Source organism: Labrus bergylta, chromosome 22, assembly GCF_963930695.1.
Source record: "Labrus bergylta chromosome 22, fLabBer1.1, whole genome shotgun sequence".
NCBI lineage: Eukaryota > Metazoa > Chordata > Actinopteri > Labriformes > Labridae > Labrus > Labrus bergylta.
Genome location: NC_089216.1, coordinates 4,805,020 through 4,824,930, shown reverse-complemented (window position 1 = coordinate 4,824,930; position 19,911 = coordinate 4,805,020). Strand labels below are relative to the sequence as shown.

General features: G+C 37.1%; 2 protein-coding genes across 5 annotated transcripts; one reads left to right on the top strand and one right to left on the bottom strand.

The window, feature by feature from the left end:
* Positions 1 to 425: 425 nt before the first annotated feature.
* On the bottom strand, positions 426 to 5,418 carry LOC109995160 (death domain-associated protein 6-like). 2 transcript variants are annotated; one of them, XM_065950528.1, is made up of 7 exons: positions 5,278 to 5,418; positions 5,064 to 5,172; positions 3,452 to 3,550; positions 2,680 to 2,913; positions 2,539 to 2,561; positions 2,077 to 2,225; positions 426 to 1,833 (listed from the first exon to the last, which is right to left on the bottom strand). In XM_065950528.1, exons 1-7 carry the CDS (start codon positions 5,325 to 5,327, stop codon positions 1,529 to 1,531), a joined length of 969 nt encoding a protein of 322 aa, XP_065806600.1. In that variant the 5' UTR covers positions 5,328 to 5,418; the 3' UTR covers positions 426 to 1,528. The 2 variants fall into 2 exon arrangements, with proteins under 2 accessions (XP_065806600.1, XP_065806601.1); XM_065950529.1 differs by having other exon boundaries at positions 3,452 to 3,547.
* A 4,224-nt stretch (positions 5,419 to 9,642) lies between these two features.
* Positions 9,643 to 19,714, top strand: zgc:92594 (uncharacterized protein LOC436996 homolog). 3 transcript variants are annotated; one of them, XM_020648814.3, is made up of 8 exons: positions 9,643 to 9,871; positions 12,099 to 12,927; positions 13,033 to 13,141; positions 14,617 to 14,715; positions 15,254 to 15,487; positions 15,606 to 15,628; positions 17,914 to 18,062; positions 18,306 to 19,714. In XM_020648814.3, the coding sequence occupies exons 2-8, from the start codon at positions 12,275 to 12,277 to the stop codon at positions 18,608 to 18,610; spliced, it is 1,572 nt and encodes a 523-aa protein (XP_020504470.2). In that variant the 5' UTR covers positions 9,643 to 9,871; positions 12,099 to 12,274; the 3' UTR covers positions 18,611 to 19,714. The 3 variants fall into 3 exon arrangements, with proteins under 3 accessions (XP_020504470.2, XP_020504472.2, XP_065806597.1); XM_020648816.3 differs by having other exon boundaries at positions 9,643 to 9,951; positions 14,620 to 14,715; XM_065950525.1 differs by having other exon boundaries at positions 9,643 to 9,951.
* The last annotated feature ends 197 nt before the right edge of the window (positions 19,715 to 19,911 follow it).

Genomic DNA, 19,911 nt, shown 5'->3' with positions numbered 1-19,911 from the left:
ATAAGGTCTGCTGCTGGCTTAGTTATACACAACTAAACAGTTCATAAATGCTTTTTTTATCCATTTCTACTTAGTGTTATGACTGTATGTTTTTATCTTTGCTGTTTGTCCCTTCTCTCTTTCCGTTGTCTCCAGCTCTGCCCTGGTGAAGCTTCTTATTACCTCAGTGCTTATAAAGCCAGTGCTGAGTTCACTCGGAGCCTCGACGTCATATTTTGTTATTGTTTTGATTGAGAGCTCCCTAGCGGCGGATTTTACATACTGTGCGTTTAATATTTAAATTATTACATTTTCTTTCTTTACATTGGATTCTTCTCTCATATGAGCAGTGACTTTTTTTTTTAAATCTTAGATCAGTCCGACTATCAAGGAAGTCCTTACCTCTACTGTTGTTAAGTTTGCAAAGGAAACACTGAATGCGAGTGCACATTTCAACAGACTTTATTATCATTTATTAGCTTTTGAACTTGTATCAAAATAATATTCCACTTTCAACATTCAAAGATATCAGGCCTTACATAGTAGGTTTTATTTTAAAGGAAAGTGCAAAACGTCCCATTGCCTAAAACGGATATTTAGAGAATAATGTATGAACTGTGCATAGGAATATTTCACTTCTTTTAAATAATGCATCAACTACTTTTTTTAAAGCACATCTATGAAAAGCAAGGTAACCTGTCGCCTATGGAAACGGTTATTACTGACACATTGCATTTTTCTTTTTTTCTAGCGTCATGCCAAGCAAACAAACTTCAAATGATCCATGCACGCACACATCCTTACTCTTTGGCTTGCAATGTTTAACTAGCATGAAAAAAAACAAAAACAAATGCATACCTGCAGTTCCACTCAAGGAGATTGTTAATAGAATAGTTTGCTCTTATCCAGGGCAAACGTGTTAGCATGTTTACAAGAATACTGTTCCTATCAAAAGGCTTTCAATGGTGATAAAAACTGGGCCGTTCAAGGACTTGAATTCTTTTTTAAGTAATGGTAGGCGTACTGAAGCTCTCTCTGTTTAGCACCTCTTGTATCAAAAAAGTTCCGGGGAAAACATCTTGGATCAAATTTGTAAATACTGCTTCGGCAAATTGCACATATTTTTGTAAATTATTTCGCAAAGTGGTAGAAAATCTCTCATCACAGGCATGCAGAGGTTTCACCAAATTCACCTAAAGTGTTTTGAGTCTTTCCCGCCACATTCTAGTATTTCACATTCACATTCAGGTGTGTGCACGTGTGCAGCGAGGTCTTCGACGACGAAGCACCTTAATGAGGTTCAGCAGTATGCGACACAAGGTTAAGCGGAAGATTCACACTGGCAGATTCTCAGAGCGTGTTAGTTTCGCGTCCAGTTAAGTCCTCATCCAGTGTATCCAGTCGGGTTTGAGGCAAAAATGTGTTAGCTGCTCGAGTCTGTAACCGTACAGGGACATTCAGAGTTAAGCCGTGTGTAACATCAGGAACATCTGTTACACAGATCAGAGCCAAAGTGCTTCAATAAAAAATGAAAGTTTCAAGTCCTCCATCAAACCCCTCGCTCCTCCTCGTCCTCTCCCTCCTCCTCGTCCTCGTCGTCCTCATCCTCCCCTTCTTCTTCCTCCTCCTCTTCCTCCTCCCCCGGGCTGTAGAGATCGTCGACCTGCCCGCTCCGGTCCTGTCCGTCGTCTTCGTCGTCCTCCTCCTCCTCGTCTTCCTCCTCCCCCTCGCTCCTCATCTCCTCCACGCTGCTGTCGTCCAGGTCGTCGTCGTCGTCATCCTCCTCCTCCTCTGCCGCCTCTTCCTCCTGCTCCTCCTGCTCCTCCTCCTCCTCTTCTAGATCTGAAAGATGACCTGATGAGTGGACAGGGAAAAAAAAAAGAATCGGAAAACTCATTAACATTAAGCTCTCGTAAAAAAACAAAAACAATATCGATACCACGGCAACAGAAATAAAAGCCCCGGGGCCCTGACTGTGCGCCGATTAATCAGTCGGGCTCTAATGAACACTACACAATTTTTAGCTGAAGTTAATAGTTTATATAATTTTTGGACAGGGACATCAGAGGATGTGTAATTCAAATGAAGACTTCTTACACAACGTGCTGATGGCTGCGACAATATGACCAGGGAGTTCTTCAACCAGGAACTTCCTCATCTCTTCCTCCATCATCACCCCGAGAACCTCGGTCTCCATGTCCACATATTCTGGATAGAACATGTTTTTCCTCAGCTGCCTACGACACCTAAACACACACACACAGACTCTATAGTATATAACATAAGATATTCATCGTTTTTCTATCTCTACATAGAATATAGACACATCAAGAGTAAGAATCATTTGATTGATTTTGATAACTCTGTAGATAAAGATCATGCAGCTTGTCAGATATCCGACTTGATTTAGATCAGTGGTTGTGAACTGGTCGAGCCGCAGGACCCAACAACACTTTACAGACATTACTAATTGATCAATCGAGAACAGAATCAGAAGTTTTATCCATTACACAATAAAAGTTAGTTGCAGCCAGGAACAATGATAAAAGGCGTGCTTACTGTTTTCCTGTTGTCTTGTAGGCCTGAGAAGAGAAACACAAAGAGATGTTTGGAGACAACAAAAAGCTTTCCATAAAAAGCGGTACTTTACCGTAATACAGTACTCTGTGTACTCTGTGGGAAAGGCTCCACCTGTCTCACCTGGATGAAGTGGAAAGGGTCGTTCTCCTGCATGAGGCTCTCAATGCCGCAGCGCACCTCCTGCAGACGGGCCTGGTCCTGGCAGATCCTGGAGATGTTCTTCTGGATGGCCGGCCCATTGGTGTCGCAGTGAGTGCGCGTGCACTCCCGCAGCCTGCCGACGAAGCGCAGCACTTTGGCCTTCAGCTCGTCTCCCAGCCGGGCCAGGCCCTGATCCGAGTCGTCCATGAATTTCTGGATGAGGGAGGTGAAGAAGGAAAAGGGCTGATTGTGATGGACATTATTTTAAAGAGGAATTATTCTCCCCCTTCTCCACCTTTTCAAACAGTCTCCTGTGGTCTAAGTGAAACATCTGTGCTGTGCTTTGTTCAAAATATAACATGACTCAAGCACCAGAGGAGGTTTGTGACCCTGTATAAACCAGCTCTCTCAGAACGCTCCGTTTTGGTGTGTGTGTCTCTTTAAATGAAATGAGCCCGCCCCCTGAGTTTTCCCAGTAGACATCACTCCTCTGTAGCGAAAATGCCGGACCAGCGCAAAAGTTTTGCTCTAGGCTGGGGGGGTGGAGTCAATGGGTGGAGATACCAGGGGACCAGAATCCCACTGTGACATCACAAGGAGAGCACATTTGAAACAGAGCATTTTTCTCTGTGTTATAAGACTTATGCAGACCACAAACAAAAGGACTGGATGGGTTTATTTCACATTTTTTGTGAGTCGGTAGACATCCAGGTTACGTTCAAAAACACTGTCAAAGTGCGTGAACTCTTACCTTGTTCTGCCTCTCCTTCTCCTTCTGCTCCTGGAGCTTTCTCTCGGCCATGCTGTACTTCCTCTCCACTCTGTACAGCTGTTTATCCAGCGTGCCCTGCTGAACAACACACGCATTTCTAAAGTCAAGGCAAGATTAAAAAAAAAACTTTTATCCTCTATCACAGAGCGAGAGAAAGATTGCCTTTGATTGAGGCTCAAGTAAGAAAAACATTCACACCAATAAGACTCACAGAAAGTCGTAAAATCACATAAAGAGGTCGTAACACATGTGCACAGCATGTTAACAACAATGATGTCGAATACTTCTTGTCGCTGATGGTCTTGTTTGCTTTTGCTTTTTTTTTTTACATCCTCCCCTGAATAATAAAGCTTCACCTGTTCTGTTTTGATAGCAAACAAGCTGCTGTTCAAAGATGTTAAATTATCTCAAAGTAAGGCTGGGAGAAAAAAAAAGAAGCCTGGTTAACGTTCACTCAAACCCGACGTGAAGTTCAACAGCTTGTAGCATTGAACCGGTTTCTGAACAGAGAAGTCATGGCAACAACCTGGAAGCCTCTCAGCTGCACACTGTGCGCAGGACAATCAGAGCACAGGATGTGGATCACGTGACTCATTCACACACACACACACACACACACACACACACACACACACACACACACACACACACACACACACACACAAGTATTCTAGACTCATCACAGGACTGTGTGGGAGCTGAACGTCAGAAGGAGGTTAAAATCAATAAAGCAGACTCCTCCTCCTATTTGTTTGTGTCTAACCTCTTAAATACTTTTTAAAGCTCCTGTGAGGAGTTTTTAGTTGTTATGAAACAGACTGAAATTAACACTGATGCATCTTTATGAGCTGCAAAATCAAATGAAACCATCAGTAAGAAGATGTAATATTTCTATATCACCATCATTAATGTCTATAAGTGATGCCACAGGGTAGGTGTCAGACGACTGGGAGTGAAGGATGTGAAAACACTTCTTAAACACAAGCAGGACAGGATGTAAAAGAACTACTTTGTCCACAAGTGGCACCAAAAATCAACACAAACTAAATGTTTTTCACAGCAGCTTTAAATGAATCATTAATTATTAAAGCCCGACAGATTAATCGGCCGGTCGCTTATATCGGCCGATATTAGCCAATCAAGTGAATATCGGTATCGGCTTATTTTGTCACAGATATGTGCAGATGTTCGTCGATTTTTTTCACCGGTGAAACAACATTTCATTTGAGTATCGTTGTATCACACTAGCAGTTCTCTATCTAGCTGTCACCAGAAACGTTTGCTGTGTGGATACGACGAGCATCATCACTCTCCAGAGTGTCAAGCTGTGATTCACCTACATGCTCATTTACTTTACAGTTGTGTTTGATAACTGCTCTTTGAGGGATCAAAGCAATAAATCTGTATATGGATCTCTACGGATCGAAGATAAAACTAAGAAAGACATCGGTATCGGATGTTTTTTCTCCATAATATCGATATCGGCCCCAAAAATCACATATCAGTCAGGCCCTAATAATTATCACTATGAGAGAAATAATAATTCAGACTCTGATTCTATGAGCAGAAACCATGATAATGAAAAGTCTACCTTTAGATCCTTCATGGTGTTCTTCAGGGTCTTGATGGTGTGTCCCAGGTGACCTCCTTCGATGGTGCAGGCGTTGCACACACACACCTTGTCATCCATGCAGTAGTACCTGGAGTGACACACATGACAGCGGTGACAAAAACTGATTCTTTTTTACAACCACATTTTTTTTAAATATAAACACAACAATATGTGAGCGCAGCGTGCCTCCTACCTGTATATCTCGTCGTGGTCAGGGCACTTCCTCTTCCAGAGGTCGTTCATCGGTTCGGTCAGCGGGTGCTCCCTGAACGCCGGCAGTTCCAGACCACATGTATGTGATTTGTGACATTTATGGAAATAATAGCAACAGGTGTGTTTTCTTTTGCTGCTTGCTGTCTCACTTGGAGGTTACGCCTCCTTGTGGAACAAATTGGAGCCACACTGTAAATTAAAATATTTCAATCATGGATAGTCATCACAAGATGGCAGCATTGCCTTAATTCCAGACGGGCTCTGTATCGTGCATGAGAAATTTTGAACTACCTTGACTTGACTGGGAAATTGTGGCGTTACAGCAGCAGGTTGTCCAAACACACAATATGAGTGAAAAAAAACACAATATTTTAAAATCTAAACACAATATAATATTAAATACAAAGTAAATAAGTACTAAAAATTATCAAAAATAAGAATGTGAATATATACAACCAGGATTTAACTAAGCATTACTAGTCTTAAATAGGAAGATTAAATATGGAAGATTGAATGTAAATGTAAATGGACAGTATTGACATAAGTTAAAGTGCAAGACAAGATAAGTCATAGTTAAGACTATAAGATACTATAAGACTATAAGATTATAAGACTATAAGATACTATTTTAGATTATAAGATACTATTTTAAATTATAAGATACTATTTTAGATTATAAGATACTATTTTAGATTATAAGTTACTATTTTAGACTATAAGATACTATTTTAGACTATAAGACTATAAGATACTATTTTAAATTATAAGATACTATTTTAGATTATAAAATACTGTTTTAGACTATAAGACTATAAGATACTGTTTTAGACTATAAGATACTATTTTAAATTATAAGATACTCTTTCAAATTATAAGATACTATTTTAAATTATAAGATACTGTTTTAAATTATAAGATACTATTTTAGATTATAAGATACTATTTTAAATTATAAGATACTCTTTCAAATTATAAGATACTATTTTAAATTATAAGATACTATTTTAGATTATAAGATACTATTTTAAATTATAAGATACTATTTTAGATTATAAGATACTGTTTTAAATTATAAGATACTATTTTAGATTATAAGATACTATTTTAAATTATAAAATACTATTTTAGATTATAAGATACTATTTTAAATTATAAAATACTATTTTAGACTATAAGACTATAAGATACTGTTTTAGACTATAAGACTATAAGATACTGTTTTAGACTATAAGACTATAAGATACTATTTTAGATTATAAGACTATAAGATACTATTTTAGATTATAAGATACTATTTTAGATTATAAGATACTATTTTAGACTATAAGATTATAAAATACTATTTTAGATTATAAGATACTATTTTAGATTATAAGATACTATTTTAGATTATAAAATACTATTTTAGACTATAAGATTATAAAATACTATTTTAGATTATAAGATACTATTTTAAATTATAAGATACTATTTTAGATTATAAGATACTATTTTAAATTATAAGATACTATTTTAGATTATAAGATACTATTTTAGATTATAAGATACTATTTTAGATTATAAAATACTGTTTTAGACTATAAGACTATAAGATACTGTTTTAGACTATAAGATACTATTTTAAATTATAAGATACTCTTTCAAATTATAAGATACTATTTTAAATTATAAGATACTGTTTTAAATTATAAGATACTATTTTAGATTATAAGATACTATTTTAAATTATAAAATACTATTTTAGATTATAAGATACTATTTTAAATTATAAGATACTCTTTCAAATTATAAGATACTATTTTAAATTATAAGATACTATTTTAGATTATAAGATACTATTTTAAATTATAAGATACTATTTTAGATTATAAGATACTGTTTTAAATTATAAGATACTATTTTAGATTATAAGATACTATTTTAAATTATAAAATACTATTTTAGATTATAAGATACTATTTTAAATTATAAAATACTATTTTAGACTATAAGACTATAAGATACTATTTTAGACTATAAGACTATAAGATACTGTTTTAGACTATAAGACTATAAGATACTATTTTAGATTATAAGACTATAAGATACTATTTTAGATTATAAGATACTATTTTAGATTATAAAATACTATTTTAGACTATAAGATTATAAAATACTATTTTAGATTATAAGATACTATTTTAAATTATAAGATACTATTTTAGATTATAAGATACTATTTTAAATTATAAGATACTATTTTAGATTATAAGATACTATTTTAGATTATAAGATACTATTTTAGATTATAAAATACTGTTTTAGACTATAAGACTATAAGATACTGTTTTAGACTATAAGATACTATTTTAAATTATAAGATACTCTTTCAAATTATAAGATACTATTTTAAATTATAAGATACTGTTTTAAATTATAAGATACTATTTTAGATTATAAGATACTATTTTAAATTATAAGATACTATTTTAGATTATAAGATACTATTTTAAATTATAAGATACTATTTTAGATTATAAGATACTATTTTAAATTATAAGATACTATTTTAGATTATAAGATACTGTTTTAAATTATAAGATACTATTTTAGATTATAAGATACTATTTTAAATTATAAAATACTATTTTAGATTATAAGATACTATTTTAGACTATAAGACTATAAGATACTATTTTAGACTATAAGACTATAAGATACTGTTTTAGACTATAAGACTATAAGATACTGTTTTAGACTATAAGACTATAAGATACTGTTTTAGACTATAAGACTATAAGATACTATTTTAGATTATAAGATACTATTTTAGATTATAAAATACTATTTTAGACTATAAGATTATAAAATACTATTTTAGATTATAAGATACTATTTTAAATTATAAGATACTATTTTAGATTATAAGATACTATTTTAAATTATAAGATACTATTTTAGATTATAAGATACTATTTTAAATTATAAGATACTATTTTAGATTATAAGATACTATTTTAGATTATAAAATACTATTTTAGATTATAAAATACTATTTTAGACTATAAGATTATAAAATACTATTTTAGACTATAAGATTATAAAATACTATTTTAGATTATAAGATACTATTTTAGACTATAAGATACTATTTTAAATTATAAAATACTATTTTAAATTATAAGATACTATTTTAGATTATAAGATACTATTTTAAATTATAAGATACTATTTTAGATTATAAGATACTATTTTAAATTATAAGATACTATTTTAGATTATAAGATACTATTTTAGATTATAAGATACTATTTTAAATTATAAGATACTGTTTTAAATTATAAGATACTATTTTAGATTATAAGATACTATTTTAGATTATAAGATACTATTTTAAATTATAAGATACTGTTTTAAATTATAAGATACTATTTTAAATTATAAGATACTGTTTTAAATTATAAGATACTATTTTAAATTATAAGATACTGTTTTAGATTATAAGATACTATTTTAGATTATAAGATACTATTTTAAATTATAAGATACTGTTTTAAATTATAAGATACTATTTTAGATTATAAGATACTATTTTAAATTATAAGATACTATTTTAGATTATAAGATACTATTTTAAATTATAAGATACTATTTTAGACTAAAAGATTATAAGATACTATTTTAGACTATAAGATACTATTTTAGATTATAAGACTATAAGATACTATTTTAGATTATAAGATACTATTTTAAATTATAAGATACTATTTTAAATTATAAGATACTATTTTAGACTATAAGATACTATTTTAGATTATAAGACTATAAGATACTATTTTAAATTATAAGATACTATTTTAGACTAAAAGATTATAAGATACTATTTTAGACTATAAGATACTATTTTAGATTATAAGATACTATTTTAAATTATAAGATACTGTTTTAGACTAAAAGATTATAAGATACTATTTTAGACTATAAGATACTATTTTAGATTATAAGATACTATTTTAGACTATAAGATACTATTTTAGATTATAAGATACTATTTTAGACTATAAGATTATAAGATACTATTTTAGACTATAAGACTATAAGATACTGTTTTAGATTATAAGATTATAAGATACTATTTTAGATTATAAGATACTATTTTAGACTATAAGATACCACTTGAATTTTATTTTTATTTTTTATTCGGTTTTTTACCCTGACAATTCTGATTTTAAACTCATAAATCAGAGAAAACAAGTCACAACTAAAAAAAAAAAAAAAAAAAAAAAACATTTCCACGGCCCTGATACTCCTCCGTACTTTAGGTAACAGAGGAAGTTAACGCCGGAATTTCCGAGTCGACCCTGAAGGCACCGTTTTCCCCGCATCAACCTGCCCTCAGTATCAGCTAGCCGTCCCCGTTTCCGCACAGGTGAGTGTGTCGACTCGCCTTTTTTGTCGCCAAATGTCGAAACCTCCAGATGGAAACTGGTAACTGGAATATTTCCGCGGACTTATAAGCGGACTGGACAGTTTGTGGGACGAAGGAAAAGCTGGTTTAGCGTCGCGGTGACGTGTTAGCCATAGCAGCAGGACAGGTGCGTGTTTAACAGTTAGCTTAACAAACAGCGTTTTACAGGTGAGGAAATCTTTGGATTCAGCATCTGCATTACAACAGGTAAGAAGCGTTAACAGCCTGCTCTTTTCTGTCTGTCATGTGTTGATGAGGTGAAGTTAACTGCTGGTCACCTTAACTTAAAACATCCCAGTTCAACAGAGATGAACTGGTTTTATGTCACCTTCCCGTTGCTGGTAGGTTAATGATTGGAAACTGGCAAACTGGGGACAACACATCACCTTTATTTATGTATTTATTTATTTATTTATGTATGTATTTATTCTTTATGTATTTATGTATGTATTTATGTATTTATTTAGTTATTTACTTACTTACTTATTTATTTATGTATTTTTTTTAACTTATTTATTTATTTATGTTTTTATTTATTTATTCATGTATTTTTTATGTATTTATATTTTTTTTTATGTATTTATGTTTTTTTTATGTATTTATGGTTTTTTTTTATTTATGGTTTTTTTATTTATGGTTTTTTTTATTTATGGTTTTTTTATTTATGGTTTTTTTTTATTCATGTATTTTTTTTTTATTTATGGTTTTTTATTTGTGTTTATGGTTTTTTTATGTATTAATGTTTTTTTTATTATTTATGTATTTATGGTTTCTTTTTATGTATTCATGTATTTTTTTTTTAATGTATTTATGGTTTTTTTTTTTTATGTATTTATGTATTTTTTGTTTTTTTTAATGTTTTTTTAATGTATTTATGTTTTTTTTATTTTTTATTTATTTATTTATGGTTTTTTTTTATTTTGGGTCACATGTGAACAACACAGAGCAGGTTGGCAGGTCATCAGGAGGTCATGACCTTTAAACAGAGACTGGGTTCAAACAGCTGATCTAAGTGAGCAGCAGGACAGCTGACCTTCATCTGCAGAAGTTAACTTTACTTCATGTCCTTTTTATTTCAAGCATGAAGTGATGTTTGTAAATCAGTGTCACATCAGTGAACACCACGGTCACCAGTCATCATATTTTTTAATTAAGACATTTGTTTTCATGATTGACTTGATAACAGATCATTTTCCAGGTAAGCGTCCTCGCTTTTCAGCATCTCAAACTATCAAAATATTCTTCATGATGATGTGACGTGTGTAAGAACCATCCCCCCAAAAACACATCGATACACATAAACATCTACGTTTGATTTACGTTTCCCAGAACAGAAAAAATGCAGAAAATCTCCTCATTCAAAAGGAACTGAAAGCTGTTGCCAACATTTTTTTTTGTTGATTGTCCAATTAATTGGTCCCCCCCCCCCCCCCCGGTGGTGGAATGAACTTCCAAACTCCATTGGATCATTGGAAGAAGAAGAAGCACCTTTAAGAAAAAGCTAAAGACCCAGCTCTTTCATGAATACCTACTAACTTAATGATGATGGTCTCCATATTATTGATGATGATGATGGTAATGATGATGGTTTTTGTTTGATAAGGACGACTTATAAGATGGTTTCTATACTGATTAGAGCTCTCAAGAACTGCCCTCAGTGTTGTGCTTTGCCTCTGGTCACTTCCTGTCAGTTTACTCTTACTGACATTGTTCCCTTTTTTCTAGATCCTTGCTTGTGTTGTTCTTACTCTCTGATGTACGTCGCTTTGGATAAAAACGTCTGCTAAGTGAATTGTAGAATTAGTTGAAAAGAAACATCCCGCACACGACTCTTGCAGGGCATCACCGATTTATTAGAAAAAAGACATCACAAAGTTTCTGTCCCTCTGAACCTTCTTCCAGTGACACTGGACAGATGTGCGAACACGTCCTTTAAAAACAGATTATCCAATCTATGAATTGACTCGGCTACAGCTCTGTAAATGTAAGAGTTGTGCTTAATGAAACATCAGTAAAATGAACGTTCAAACACGGAGATACAACATGAATATTGACAATGAAAATAAAAAAAGCCAAAGTGTAAGTAGATCTGCTGTTTTCCTGTTTCACATCAAAGTTTGTTGAATATCTCTCTGACAGAAAATGTAACTACAGGCATCGTCTGGGAGCATTTTTAATGAATTAGTCTTAATGATTAACCTGCTTAAACGTTTCATTCACTAGTTAAATATGTCTTTTAATATCTTAAACAGTCAAGTTGTTAAAAACAAAGAAATGACTTGTGTAAGCAGTTAACAAAATAAATGATTGGATGCTTTTGACACCTTTTTTAAAAATGTTTTTTTCTCACACAGAGACGTTGTGTACCAGGAGACCTGCAGCCTCCGTTCCCTCTCTTTTCCCTTTTCTACCCTCCTCCATCTTTCTCACCTTTTGCCTTCTTCCATCCCTTAACCCCTCCACGTCTTCCCTGCTTCCTACCTTTTTATCCAACCTCTCCCTCAGTGAGCTCACGGTCTGAATCCCCGACATGGCCTCGGCTCAGTCAGATCAGTCCAGGGTCCTGCAAGAGGAGCTCACCTGCCCAGTCTGCCTGGACTTGTACCGGGACCCTTACTTGCTTCCTTGCGGCCACAATTTCTGTAAGACCTGCCTGGACCGCTTAAAACGACAGGCGGAGCGGGGTCGCTTCCGCTGCCCGGAGTGCCGCGACAGCCACCGGTGCGGCGCCAGCTTTCAGAAAAACTTCAAACTAGCCAACATCGCCGACGATTACCGTCACCGGCGCAGGGCTACCACTTCCTCGGCCACAGCTTTAAAATCCAGGGAACTGCTGCTGTCGTCTGTGGCGGTGCAGCAAGCGAGGAGCGCTTCTTCTGTTCCCTGCGACTACTGCCCCTCAGCGGCAGCGGAGGCATCAGGCGCCAGCGCTGCAGCGGACGGGCTCTCTGCTGCTCCTGTTCCTCTGGCAGCGGGCGACAAGCAGGAAGCTGCTGCTGCTGCTGCTGCTGCTGCTGCAGTCTCCATGTTCGCAGTCAAGACCTGCCTGAAGTGTGAGGTGTCCATGTGCCAGGAGCACGTGAGGCCACACCTGGAACTGCCGGCGTTCAGGGAGCATCCGCTGACCGAACCGATGAACGACCTCTGGAAGAGGAAGTGCCCTGACCACGACGAGATATACAGGTAGGAGGCACGCTGTGCTCACATATTGTTGTGTTTATATTTTTAAAAAATGTGGTTGTAAAAAAGAATCAGTTTTTGTCACCGCTGTCATGTGTGTCACTCCAGGTACTACTGCATGGATGACAAGGTGTGTGTGTGCAACGCCTGCACCATCGAAGGAGGTCACCTGGGACACACCATCAAGACCCTGAAGAACACCATGAAGGATCTGAAGGTAGACTTTTCATTATCATGGTTTCTGCTCATAGAATCAGAGTCTGAATTATTATTTCTCTCATAGTGATAATTATTAGGGCCTGACCGATATGTGATTTTTGGGGCCGATATCGATATTATGGAGAAAAAACATCCGATACCGATATCTTTCTTAGTTTTATCTTCGATTCGTAGAGATCCATATACAGATTTATTGCTTTGATCCCTCAAAGAGCAGTTATCAAACACAACTGTAAAGTAAATGAGCATGTAGGTGAATCACAGCTTGACACTCTGGAGAGTGATGATGCTCGTCGTATCCACACAGCAAACGTTTCTGGTGACAGCTAGATAGAGAACTGCTAGTGTGATACAACGATACTCAAATGAAATGTTGTTTCACCGGTGAAAAAAATCGACGAACATCTGCACATATCTGTGACAAAATAAGCCGATACCGATATTCACTTGATTGGCTAATATCGGCCGATATAAGCGACCGGTCGATTAATCTGTCGGGCTTTAATAATTAATGATTCATTTAAAGCTGCTGTGAAAAACATTTAGTTTGTGTTGATTTTTGGTGCCACTTGTGGACAAAGTAGTTCTTTTACATCCTGTCCTGCTTGTGTTTAAGAAGTGTTTTCACATCCTTCACTCCCAGTCGTCTGACACCTACCCTGTGGCATCACTTATAGACATTAATGATGGTGATATAGAAATATTACATCTTCTTACTGATGGTTTCATTTGATTTTGCAGCTCATAAAGACGCATCAGTGTTAATTTCAGTCTGTTTCATAACAACTAAAAACTCCTCACAGGAGCTTTAAAAAGTATTTAAGAGGTTAGACACAAACAAATATGAGGAGGAGTCTGCTTTATTGATTTTAACCTCCTTCTGACGTTCAGCTCCCACACAGTCCTGTGATGAGTCTAGAATACTTGTGTGTGTGTGTGTGTGTGAGTGAGTGAATGAGTCACGTGATCCACATCCTGTGCTCTGATTGTCCTGCGCACAGTGTGCAGCTGAGAGGCTTCCAGGTTGTTGCCATGACTTCTCTGTTCAGAAACCGGTTCAATGCTACAAGCTGTTGAACTTCACGTCGGGTTTGAGTGAACGTTAACCAGGCTTCTTTTTTTTTCTCCCAGCCTTACTTTGAGATAATTTAACATCTTTGAACAGCAGTTTGTTTGCTATCAAAACAGAACAGGTGAAGCTTTATTATTCAGGGGAGGATGTAAAAAAAAAAAAAGCAAAAGCAAACAAGACCATCAGCGACAAGAAGTATTCTACATCATTGTTGTTAACATGCTGTGCACATGTGTTACGACCTCTTTATGTGATTTTACGACTTTCTGCGAGTCTTATTGGTGTGAATGTTTTTCTTACTTGAGCCTCAATCAAAGGCAATCTTTCTCTCGCTCTGTGATAGAGGATAAAAGTTTTTTTTTAAATCTTGCCTTGACTTTAGAAATGCATGTGTTGTTCAGCAGGGCACGCTGGATAAACAGCTGTACAGAGTGGAGAGGAAGTACAGCATGGCCGAGAGAAAGCTCCAGGAGCAGAAGGAGAAGGAGAGGCAGAACAAGGTAAGAGTTCACGCACTTTGACAGTGTTTTTGAACGTAACCTGGATGTCTACCGACTCTCAAAAAATGTGAAATAAACCCATCCAGTCCTTTTGTTTGTGGTCTGCATAAGTCTTATAACACAGAGAAAAATGCTCTGTTTCAAATGTGCTCTCCTTGTGATGTCACAGTGGGATTCTGGTCCCCTGGTATCTCCACCCATTGACTCCACCCCCCCAGCCTAGAGCAAAACTTTTGCGCTGGTCCGGCATTTTCGCTACAGAGGAGTGATGTCTACTGGGAAAACTCAGGGGGCGGGCTCATTTCATTTAAAGAGACACACACACCAAAACGGAGCGTTCTGAGAGAGCTGGTTTATACAGGGTCACAAACCTCCTCTGGTGCTTGAGTCATGTTATATTTTGAACAAAGCACAGCACAGATGTTTCATTTAGACCACAGGAGACTGTTTGACAAGGTGGAGAAGGGGGAGAATAATTCCTCTTTAAAATAATGTCCATCACAATCAGCCCTTTTCCCTCTTCACCTCCCTCATCCAGAAATTCATGGACGACTCGGATCAGGGCCTGGCCCGGCTGGGAGACGAGCTGAAGGCCAAAGTGCTGCGCTTCGTCGGCAGGCTGCGGGAGTGCACGCGCACTCACTGCGACACCAACGGGCCGGCCATCCAGAAGAACATCTCCAGGATCTGCCAGGACCAGGCCCGTCTGCAGGAGGTGCGCTGCGGCATTGAGAGCCTCATGCAGGAGAACGACCCTTTCCACTTCATCCAGGTGAGACAGGTGGAGCCTTTCCCACAGAGTACACAGAGTACTGTATTACGGTAAAGTACCGCTTTTTATGGAAAGCTTTTTGTTGTCTCCAAACATCTCTTTGTGTTTCTCTTCTCAGGCCTACAAGACAACAGGAAAACAGTAAGCACGCCTTTTATCATTGTTCCTGGCTGCAACTAACTTTTATTGTGTAATGGATAAAACTTCTGATTCTGTTCTTGATTGATCCATTAGTAATGTCTGTTGTTGGGTCCTGAAAGGGATAGGGGTAGAGATGGGATAAGATTGTTCTGGCAGGCCGTCAACCTCGAGGAGCCTAAGAGAGCTCAAGAGCTCCCAGGAGAGCGAGAGAGAGGGGGGAGCTCAAGGTGCCAGTTACCCCGGTAGTCTAAGCCTATAGCAGCATAACTAAGAGCTGGTCTACACCAGCACTAACTCTAAGATTTATCAAAAAGGAAAGTTTTAAGTCTCTTAAAAATACAGACTGTGTCTGCCTCCCGGACCCCAGCTGGAAGGCGGTTCCAGAGGAGAGGAGCCCGATAACTGAAGGCTTTACCTACACTAAGAGACTGTAGGTACCACTAGTAGGCCTGCATTCTGGGACCGTAATGTTCTCGAGGGACAGTACGGCACTAGTAGCTCCTTCAGGTAAGATGGTGCCTGGCCATTTAGAGCTTTGTAAGTGAGAAGAAGGATCTTGAATTCTATTCTAGATTGTATAGGGAGCCAGTGAAGAGAAGCCAAGACAGGAGTAATGTGGTCCCTTTTCCTAGTTCTAGTCAGTACACAAGCTGCAGCGTTCTGGACCAGTTGAAGAGTCTTTAGAGATCCACCATAGCACCCTGACAAAAGAGAATTACAATAATCCAACCTGGAGGAAACGAATGCATGAACTAGTTTTTCTGCACCATTTTGCGACAGGATATTCCTGATCTTGGATATATTACGAAGGTGAAAATAGGCTGTCCTTGAAATTTGCCTGATGTGAGAGCTAAAGGACATATCTTGGTCGAATAGAACTCCTAGATTCCAAACAGTGGTGCTAGATGCCAGGCTGATGTCATTAAGGACAGTCAAATCACTAGAAAAAGTCTCTCTGAGGTTTTTAGGGCCTAGCACAATAACTTTAGTCTTGTCTGAGTTAAGTAGCAAAATATTTCTGGTCATCCAGGTCCTAACGTCCTTAAGGCACGTTTCTAGCTGACATAACTGACTGGTGCCACCGGGCTTCATTGATACATAAAGCTGAGTATCATCTGCATAACAATGAAACTGTATGGAGTGTTTCCTCATAATATGTCCCAGAGGAAGCATATATAATTTAAAGAGAATTGGTCCAAGCACTGAACCTTGTGGCACTCCATGGCTAACTTTGGTGTGCATAGAGGAATTATCATTAACATGTACAAACTGAGATCGGTCTGATAAGTAGGATTCAGACCAACTTAAAGCAGTCCCTATAATTCCAAGTAAATGTTCTAGTCTGTATAATAGGATCTGATGGTCAATGGTGTCAAAAGCAGCACTAAGACCTAACAAGACGAGCACAGAGAGAAGTCCCCTGTCTGAAGCTAGAAGTAGATCGTTTGTAACTTTAACTAGTGCAGTCTCAGTGCTACGGTGGACTCTAAATCCTGACTGAAACTCCTCAAATAAACTGTTGTCATGGAGAAAGTCACACAGCTGATTAGCTACCACTTTCTCCAGGATCTTCGAGATAAAAGGAAGGTTGGATATAGGCCTGTAGTTAGCCAGAGTTCCTGAGTCCAGAGTAGGTTTTTTGAGTAGAGGTTTGATTACTGCTACTTTAAATGACTGTGGTACATAGCCTGCCAGTAGAGACGAATTGATCATATCTAATATAGAGTTGCTAACTAAGGGAAAGACTTCTTTAAACAGCTTGGTTGGGATTGGGTCCAAAATACAGGTTGACGGTTTCGACGCAGAAATAATTGAATTTAGCTCTGAAAGGTTGATTGGAGAAAAACAGTCTAGACTAATATCTGGTCCTGGAACTGTCTCTGCCGTATCAGACGTATCCGCACCAGGTAAGGGCAGGAGGTTACCAATTTTGTCTCTGATGTCTAGAATTTTGTTGTTGAAAAAGCTCAGGAAATCATTACTGCTGAGGGCTAAATGAATACAAGGCTCAATGGAGCCATGACTCTCTGTCAGCCTGGCTACAGTGCTGAAAAGGTATCTAGGATTGCTTTTGTGTTTTTGGGTCCTGAGACTCAACCAGTTCAGAACCACTGATCTAAAACACATCAAGTCGGATATCTGACAAGCTGCATGATCTTTATCTACAGAGTTATCAAAATCAATCAAATGATTCTTACTCTTGATGTGTCTATATTCTATGTAGAGATAGAAAAACGATGAATATCTTATGTTATATACTATAGAGTCTGTGTGTGTGTGTTTAGGTGTCGTAGGCAGCTGAGGAAAAACATGTTCTATCCAGAATATGTGGACATGGAGACCGAGGTTCTCGGGGTGATGATGGAGGAAGAGATGAGGAAGTTCCTGGTTGAAGAACTCCCTGGTCATATTGTCGCAGCCATCAGCACGTTGTGTAAGAAGTCTTCATTTGAATTACACATCCTCTGATGTCCCTGTCCAAAAATTATATAAACTATTAACTTCAGCTAAAAATTGTGTAGTGTTCATTAGAGCCCGACTGATTAATCGGCGCACAGTCAGGGCCCCGGGGCTTTTATTTCTGTTGCCGTGGTATCAATATTGTTTTTGTTTTTTTACGAGAGCTTAATGTTAATGAGTTTTCCGATTCTTTTTTTTCCCCCTGTCCACTCATCAGGTCATCTTTCAGATCTAGAAGAGGAGGAGGAGGAGCAGGAGGAGCAGGAGGAAGAGGCGGCAGAGGAGGAGGAGGATGACGACGACGACGACCTGGACGACAGCAGCGTGGAGGAGATGAGGAGCGAGGGGGAGGAGGAAGACGAGGAGGAGGAGGACGACGAAGACGACGGACAGGACCGGAGCGGGCAGGTCGACGATCTCTACAGCCCGGGGGAGGAGGAAGAGGAGGAGGAAGAAGAAGGGGAGGATGAGGACGACGAGGACGAGGAGGAGGGAGAGGACGAGGAGGAGCGAGGGGTTTGACGGAGGACTTGAAACTTAAATTTTTTATTGAAGCACTTTGGCTCTGATCTGTGTAACAGATGTTCCTGATGTTACACACGGCTTAACTCTGAATGTCCCTGTACGGTTACAGACTCGAGCAGCTAACACATTTTTGCCTCAAACCCGACTGGATACACTGGATGAGGACTTAGCTGGACGCTAAACTAACACACTCTGAGAATCTGCCAGTGTGAATCTTCCGCTTAACCTTGTGTCGCATACTGCTGAACCTCATTAAGGTGCTTCGTCGTCGAAGACCTCGCTGCACACGTGCACACACCTGAATGTGAATGTGAAATACTAGAATGTGGCGGGAAAGACTCAAAACACTTTAGGTGAATTTGGTGAAACCTCTGCATGCCTGTGATGAGAGATTTTCTACCACTTTGCGAAATATTTTACAAAAATATGTGCAATTTGCCGAAGCAGTATTTACAAATTTGATCCAAGATGTTTTCCCCGGAACTTTTTTGATACAAGAGGTGCTAAACAGAGAGAGCTTCAGTACGCCTACCATTACTTAAAAAAGAATTCAAGTCCTTGAACGGCCCAGTTTTTATCACCATTGAAAGCCTTTTGATAGGAACAGTATTCTTGTAAACATGCTAACACGTTTGCCCTGGATAAGAGCAAACTATTCTATTAACAATCTCCTTGAGTGGAACTGCAGGTATGCATTTGTTTTTGTTTTTTTTCATGCTAGTTAAACATTGCAAGCCAAAGAGTAAGGATGTGTGCGTGCATGGATCATTTGAAGTTTGTTTGCTTGGCATGACGCTAGAAAAAAAAGAAAAATGCAATGTGTCAGTAATAACCGTTTCCATAGGCGACAGGTTACCTTGCTTTTCATAGATGTGCTTTAAAAAAAGTAGTTGATGCATTATTTAAAAGAAGTGAAATATTCCTATGCACAGTTCATACATTATTCTCTAAATATTCGTTTTAGGCGATGGGACGTTTTGCACTTTCCTATAAAATAAAACCTACTATGTAAGGCCTGATATCTTTGAATGTTGAAAGTGGAATATTATTTTGATACAAGTTCAAAAGCTAATAAATGATAATAAAGTCTGTTGAAATGTGCACTCGCATTCAGTGTTTCCTTTGCAAACTTAACAACACTAGAGGTAAGGACTTGCTTGATAGTCGGACTGATCTAAGATGTTTTAAAAAAAGTCACTGCTCATATGAGAGAAGAATCCAATGTAAAGAAAGAAAATGTAATAATTTAAATATTAAACGCACAGTATGTATAATCCACCGCTAGGGAGCTCTCAATC